The sequence below is a fragment of the Danio aesculapii genome, chromosome 4, assembly GCF_903798145.1.
Source record: "Danio aesculapii chromosome 4, fDanAes4.1, whole genome shotgun sequence".
In the NCBI taxonomy this organism is placed as follows: domain Eukaryota; kingdom Metazoa; phylum Chordata; class Actinopteri; order Cypriniformes; family Danionidae; genus Danio; species Danio aesculapii.
In genome coordinates this window covers 50135870-50144073 of record NC_079438.1, presented here as the reverse complement: position 1 = coordinate 50144073, position 8204 = coordinate 50135870, and the positions used below count along the sequence as shown (strand labels likewise).

The 8204-nt window shown below is 38.2% G+C and overlaps 1 protein-coding gene across 1 annotated transcript in view; it reads left to right on the top strand.

Annotated features, from left to right (window-relative positions):
- The first annotated feature begins 554 nt into the window (after positions 1-554).
- The window catches only part of srgap1b (SLIT-ROBO Rho GTPase activating protein 1b), a 59357-nt gene continuing 51707 nt past the window's right edge, over positions 555-8204 (top strand). Inside the window, exon 1 of the mRNA XM_056455983.1 lies at positions 555-1018. Coding sequence (XP_056311958.1) covers positions 952-1018 — 67 coding nt within the window. The 5' untranslated portion in view covers positions 555-951. The remainder of the gene's footprint in view (positions 1019-8204) is intronic.

Below are 8204 nucleotides of genomic sequence, written 5' to 3'. Positions count from 1 at the left end.
GTGTATTTCAAAACCCTCTTAGTTGTTAATAATAATAATAATAATAGTAATTATTATTATTATTGGCTTATTATTATTATAATCCAATTATTTATTGTATAATAATCCAATAATTATTATTAATTAAAGACTAATAGTTTTCTGCCAACAAATTAATCCAATTGAGCAGTCAACCTCACTGGTAAATCTTAAATCCAGTCCATTGGTTGTGAATCCAGCTCTTGAAGAAGTCCAGCACCAGTATTTTGGATGCCTCCGTTCTCTGACACACCCAGTTCAGGTCTTGTAGTCTCCGCCAATAATTAAGACGCATATCAGGTGTGATAAATGTGGAAACCATACAAAACGCACAATAATGCTCAGAGCCTGGGCACCCAAGGAGCAGGACCGAGAACAACTGCTTCTTAAAATAGAGTGACTGTCAATTTTATGTGCAACACACACACACACACACACACACACACACACACACACACGCCCCAACCCGCCCACCAATTGACAGCAGCGTGGAGAGCGCGCGCGCGTGAGAAACACGCACACCTATCGAATTTTTTAGCATACACAATCAGAAAGTCTCACGCATTAGAGTGAGTTCAGATGACTTCCAGTCTCTGTCACCTCTAGACGCGCGTGTTTTGTTTATCAACCTGTGCGTAATTTTAATACAGCCACTTGCATCTCCAATCTGGCGATGCGGCTGTAACGACGTGCCCCTGTAGCTCCTCACGTGCCACTTCTCTGGCTCTTTTCTGTGTGCATGTTTAATAATAATCAGTTAATGTGCATGGTTGAATGTCATCGCTTTGCTTCACGGACTACAGTTTCCTGCCGCTGGATCACGCACTGAACCTGTGGTTAGAAATGACGCATCGGGCACAGTAGGGACGCGTCTCGGAGAAGCAGAAAGGTTTCAGACAGAAGGGACCAGCGGATCTGGACTACACTGGCGTCATGTCTAACTCAACGAAGAGCAAAAAGGAAAAGGAAATCATTACGGAGTATGAGGGCCAAGTGAAAGGTAAGAACACTCGCACCTGATGGGTACCTGGAGACGGTCTCTAGTCTCATCCGTCTAATGAGAGGCTTGTGCACGCGTTGCATTTACTGCATATTGGCCAAATAATCATTTCCAGTTGCATTCCTGCTGTCTGTTTATTGAGTCCACTTCATTCTGCTGAAACACACTAAACACACAGTGTAGACTGGTGAATGTGTTTTATAAAGGTTACTGGTGTCATTAATGTAATTAATTTTCTGCTTTAACCATGTATGTATTCAATGTATTCAATGTGAATGTATTCAAGATGGTTTTTAAATATGGTTTCTGGTCAGCCAGCTTGAATTAGCTGGAAATGACTAAAATAAAAATGGTTTCATGGGGAAAATGGTGGATTATCAAACAGCAACCAGGTTAAGATCATTTTTGGAGCAGAATTACTAGTCAACCAGCTATAATTGAAGGCTTGGAATAGATTGAAGCTAGTTGTTGGTTGAGATGTTTTACAATATGCTAACTGATCAGCCAGAATATTATCAGAAGCACATCAGGTTAAATTGGTTAAGCATTTTACTAGTCAGTCAGATAATAACAAGTTTGTATGTAGAAATTAATTGACGATGATATATATTTTTGTCAGCTGATCAACCAGCTAGAAACCCTTAATCGTGACTTTAAAGCATTTACAGGTTAACTAGATAACATCCAGCTAGAAATTAGACACTAGCTGTTCATACAAACTCGGTAGGGTCCAGATGGTGTGTTATAAGTAGGGCCAGACGGAATCTGCAGACATTTTTTGCTACTTCTGCAGAGAATTTTGTTAAAAATCTGCGGATTTATGCGAAATTATTTTGGGAGAATCAAAACTAAAAACTTATATATGAAATAAAAATGTATACATTTTAAAGTTTTATTTAATGCTTACAATGAAAATCCAATTAGATCCACTTATTTGGTAAACAAAGTATCTCAAATAATATATCTACTAAAAGACAGAACATATTACTTTACAAACTGTATTGTAAATAAATCAAATGAACATTTTCGTATTACTATTATTATATCACAATAATATTAGTGAAAGGAATAAAAAAAACTGAAGAAATATAAATTTGCACACATTTCCACAAGTAAATGCATAGACTCAATGATGGGCTAAAAATCTGCAGATTTCTGTCTGCACAGATTTCGTGTGGGCCTAGTTATAAGGTACTTGTTGAAATAAGTTAACTGGTTCACTAGCTAACAACCAGCAAGAAACCAAAAAGCAGCTGTTTTTACAAGCTCAATATGCTCCAAATGGTTTATGTTATGTTACTGGTTGACAAGCTAACAACCATCTGAAAACCAGCATGAAGATGATATGTTTCAAGCTGAAGATGATATGTTTAACATGGTTACTGGTCGATTGGATCGAAACCATCTCAAGGCGATCATTATGGGTTTTACAGCATATTAGTTGACTAATGACTAGTTAGAAACCAGAAAACTGCTGGACACCCAAGCTAAGCAGTTATGTAATGTGGTTACTTGTCAACCAGCTAGAATCTCAAGGTGTTCAGCATGGTTGATGAGCTAACCACCATTAACAAAACAGTTACCAATTCATCATGCATCCTCAATGTGGTCAATTGATAGTGTGGTAGATGTTCAACCAGTTAGAAACCATCCCAAGATGATCAACATGTTTTGAAGCATGTAATCTGGTTGACTAGCAAACAACTGGTTAGAAATCATCAACTAGTTTTTCACCCAAGCTCAATATAGTCGAGAGTTTATTTATTGTGGTTATCTGTCAACCAGCTAGAATCTCAAGGTGGTTAACATGGTTTTTAGAGCATGCTAGCTGGTTGATGAGCTAACTACCATCCAGAAACCAGTAACTAATTGATCATACAATCTCAATGTGGTCAAGTTGATAGTGTTAGAATCTATTCAAAGATGATTAGCATGTTTTGAAGCCTGTAATCTGGTTGGCTAGCTAACAACTAGTTAGAAATTGTCATCTAGTTTTTCAATAAAGCTCAATATGGTCCAGATGGGTTCATGTAATGTGGTTACTTGTCAACCAGCTAGAATCCCAAGGTGATCAGCACGGTTTTTAGAGCATGCTAGCTGGTTGATGAGCTAACTACCATCTAGAAACCAGTAAGTAATTGATCATACAACCTTAATGTGGTCAAGTCATCAGTGTTAGAAACTATCCCAAGATGATCAACATGTTTTGAAGCTTGTAATATGGTTAAGTAGCGAACAACTAGTTAGAAATCCTCAACTAGTTTTTCACCCAAGCTCAATATAGTCGAGAGTTTATTTAATGTGGTTACTTGTCCACCAACTAGAATCTCAAGGTGGTCAACATGGTTTTTCGAGCATGCTAGCTGATTGATGAGCTAACAACCATCCAGAAACCAGTAGCTAATTGATCATACAACCTCAATGTGATCAAGTCATCAGTGTTAGAAACTATCCCAAGATGATCAGCATGTTTTGAAGCATGTAATAGCTAATAACTCGTTAGAAATCATCAACTAGTTTTTCACCAAAGCTCAGTATACCTGAGAGATTGTGTAATGTGGTTACTTGTCAACCAGCTAGAATCTCAAGGTGGTCAAGGTGGTTTTTAGAGCATGCTAGCTGGATGACGAGCTAACCACTATCCAGAAACCAGTAACTAATTGATCATACAACCTCAGTGTGGGCAAGTCGGCTGTGTTAGAATGTATCCCAAGATGATTAGCATATTTTTTAAGCATATTAACTAGTTGTTCATGCAAGTTTAATATGGTCCGAATTATATATTACCGGCCAAACATTTAAAAATATCAAGGTAATTACCATGATTTTGGGAGCTGACTAGCTAAATACATTTCACCCCCCTGATCTTCCTAAACAAGCTTAAGCTGAATGTTGAGCAGAGGAGTGAGCGGGTTAAGTGAGGGACTATGAATAAAAATACATGCTGCTATTCATTCAATATGGGAACCATCAACATAATAGTATACACACAATCCAGCCTGCATCATTTGTTTGCTCTTACGGCAGGCGAACGCTTATGCGGGCACTCGTTTAACAGAGTGTAATCGATGAAATGGAAAGGGAAGGGGAGGGTGCATCATGCAGCCTCCATGGCAACCCCTGTCTCCAGCGCTCCAGTTGTAGTCAGGTAAAGATGCAAGGCTCATTTAGACCTTCACAATGACAAAATGTGGACGTTAAAGCGCCAGCGTGCATTCCCTTATGCTGAGATTTAAATACGAGGAGCAGATTTGCTGTCTCAGCCACTATTGGCCAATGGCGGTCAGGGTGAAGGTGGTCTCTAGGCAACTCAAGATAGATTGGTGAAGTATCGGGGCCGCTTCCCGTTGGAGATTGATGAACATATGGGCTTCTCTCGCTTGTCAAGTGTAGGTTTGTGTGCAAATGTGTGCCTAGGTGTGCTCTCTTTTCAACAGGCTCTTGCTGCATTGTACACGTTTCCATGGATACTCAACCACCAGGCTGTGTGTGAATGTCCAATGGGGAAGCGATGGGTATCTGGCTGTGTGTGTGTGTGTGTGTGTGTGTGTCAGGGAGCAGGATCAGGGAATCCTCCTGCCGCAGCACTGCTGTTTAGTATGGACCGCACGTACAGCAGTGTGTGTGGCATACAGTAGTGTGACTAAAGATGGATTGAGACAGATGACTGATTTATGGTCATAAGGGATGGCGCCGTTATTCTCCAATATAAGAGACGCGCACTTATTTGGTACTCAGACGTGGTTGATTTTGTTTTTATTGATCTAAAAATGTCGCGTTTAGATGTATATACTGTGTGAACGCATTATTAAAGGATAATTTACTAGAAAATTATATATTCGGTGCTTAATTTAGAGAGTATTTTTTATTTAAAAGGGTGGTCCACTACAGTATCATATTTTAAACTTTAGTTGATGTGTAATGTAGCTGTGTGAACATAAACATACCTGACAACCTTCCCGTTTTCCCCGGGATTCTCTCGTATTTTACAGTTCTATCCCGCTATCATCTTGTAAAGGTATTTTCCTGTATTTCTCCTGTATTTTCAATCTTTCTATGAAGGGTGGCAATAAACATTAAAGCGCCAATCCTCCCAGTATGCAACCTATACTGCAAAACTACCAGGGGATGCCGCTTGCCCTTAAATGTAAATCTGTTCAGTACTTTTATTTTATTTAGGCATGAAAATACTTTGAAATAAACATAAAAGGGAAGGGATTCCCTTATTTCCCTATGCAATCCTCGAAACAGTAGCGGTGCGTGACTGTCAGCTGACGCATTCCATAGTGATAAACCTACGCTGTTTCTCAAATGGATTCTGTACACCCCCTCACTTTTAGAGACAGACCATTTAGAAACAGGTGATTAATAATTATATGAACGTAAACTTTTGGATCTCATTCAGCCGCCCCCCCCGTCCACTTTTTTGCTATTACATACATAGTTTCTAGTGTTAACGTTATGTTGTAGCAAGGACGTAAACAACAGGAAATGCTGTTTGGCACCACTAACAATTTAGCTACAAATTCATATTTATTATTATTCATCAAATCACTGTAAACACCTACAATCTTCAGCAGCGCTGCAGTGTCTCTCTATGCGAGCGATTTCCCTGCGTTCTACATCTCAAATAACAAACTCGCAAAAGATATGTGAACGTTTCATATTACTTACACATGATTATAACCCGAATATATGTGATAGACACTTGTCAGATTTTATATTAGAGAGCAGGCGTGAGGTTCAGCTGTGTGCTGTGTCATTTTCAGTTAGATTCAGGCACAAACAGATATGGCTAACTGCTACTCTGAATGACAGTATTTACACAACTGCAAAGCGCGTGCTTGTAGAGGCATGATGCTTATCCTGGTGACATGGTGCCAATCCGCGAATCACAGCACATTATGTTAGCTGACCAATCAGAGCCTCTTGAGGGCAGGCTTTAGGAAGAACTAGGAAATATGACAGTCATTTTCATGTTAGCCGAGTAGCTGTATATAATCAAATTAACGTATATGAAAAAATTACGTGACTTTCTACAAGTGAAGCATGAGCACACATTGCATCTTATAAACACAACCAAGCCTTATAAATACACCCTGGACCACCCCTTTAAGTGATTCAGTGATTGCTTGAAATTAAAAAAAAGGCAAATATGTGCTTGAGTTTTTCTGTGTCCAAACAGGAAATGGTTTTCTCTGAGGGAGGAAGTTAGGAGGAAAGCAAGGCACATGACCTTGACTGTACCTGCCAACACGCGCACATACACAATTGAACTACACATTTATAGTGATTCAGAGTGAGTTGGATTAATGTGGAAAACTGGTGTGTGTGTGCGCACGTGTGTGTGTGCATTACTCAAAATGTTTTTGCTACATCAGCAAGAAGCAGCACTGGAGCGAGTGGCTTTTTCAGTCCTTCAGGGAGCTTGTGTTGTACTAAAGCTTTTCACATGCGTATAGAAACACTGTTGCAAGATGCTATTGTGATAGCTTAAGCATGTGCAGAGAAGGGATGCGCAATGCTTATTGTCTATGATAATCTATATCTTAATTGTCATTGTAATGATCCGTGAGCTGACCTTGTGTGTTAGTGCTAAAATCAACAGAAAAGCATCTCAAGAGTCAGAAAGCATTTGCTACATATTGAAGTCTGTGTAAAACATATGTTGGATAAGTTGGTGGTCCATTCCGTTGTGGCGACCCGAGATTAATTAGGGGCCAAGCTGTAAAGAAAAAGAATGAATGAATGAATGAAGTTCAGTACACTGCAATATACTATTGCTATTGTAACAAATACTATTGCTTTATACTATGAACACTATATAGTGGATATGGGGAGCGGTTTCAAACATAGTCAGGTACTTTCTTCTTTTTAAGTGAAACGATCATTTTATGAATCATTTGAATGAACGATTCAGTGAATCACTCAAGGACTTCTGTTTTTAATGTCATTTACACTAGCACAAAAACACTTAATGCTTTAAATCATGTAAAAATTGATCTATATATATTTATTGTGAATATACTATGCCTCTAAGTTTACAGTGTTACCATTCAAGGTTTCGTTTTCCTCAAATTAATGTCTTTCAATGTGACTTTGGCATAATGTAGCGTTTTCGCCAGCCATTCTCGAGAGATTTGAAGTCTGGTTGCCTTTCTGGCTGCGGTCCAGTCCGAAACCACAAACACACACACACACACACACAGACACATGATGATAGAGGCCGCAGACTGACTCACTAGTGCACTTCCTCTGCCCCGGACTGACTGTATGAATCAGATTTATTGCAGCTCAGGGGATCCACTCGCCTGCAAGACATTTCATCTCTTTGTTCAGAGTCCCAGAGAAGGAGCCGTCACAGTCCAAACATCTCACAATAAATGTGCAGGGCGAATACAGAGCGACGTAAAACCACTTGTACAGATTAATGGAGCATTTGCTGGAGGTTTGTCCGGTATTATACTGCATCATTCAACAGATGAATAGTTTTTTTGTTGTTTTGGTTGGCCATGTCCTCTTGTCATATTGTGAATTTTAAATTTTATTCAATATGAATTAGAGAAATCTCTCCTTTAGGAAAATAGATTGTTTAATGGCGGCGCTGTTCAGTGAAATGTTTTATAGAGTACATAGATAATATAAAATTAAATGCATTGTGAAAGTGAGTACACACACAACACAACACGCACAATGCTGCTGTTTTTATATGCCAATCAGAATTCATAACTTAGCCAAGGATGATATGAGCGGTGATCATTTAGATTGCGAATAATTGGACCAGTTTGGGTATGTGTATCGCATATGTATATGTATATACGCATACACATATGTATAATTAAATGCAATATTTACTTTTTAATTGATTCAGTAGGTCAGTGTGTGTGTGTGTGTGTACTCTGGATTTTATCTGGATCTCATACAAAATTATTATTATTATATATTCTTAATGATTATAATGATTCTTTTATCTTTATATATTTGTGTATATATATTCTGTCAATTTTTTAGGTACAAAATGATTCTTTATATATTTTTAAGACAAATTTATCACAAACAAAAACTGGAAACTTTTGATTTAAATGTGTGAGTATATCTTTGTGTATAAAGTGCACGATTATTTGTATTTTGATCAAATTTATCAAAATTGATTTGTTTATTTGTATTTAATTGTTCAAATTTTAAA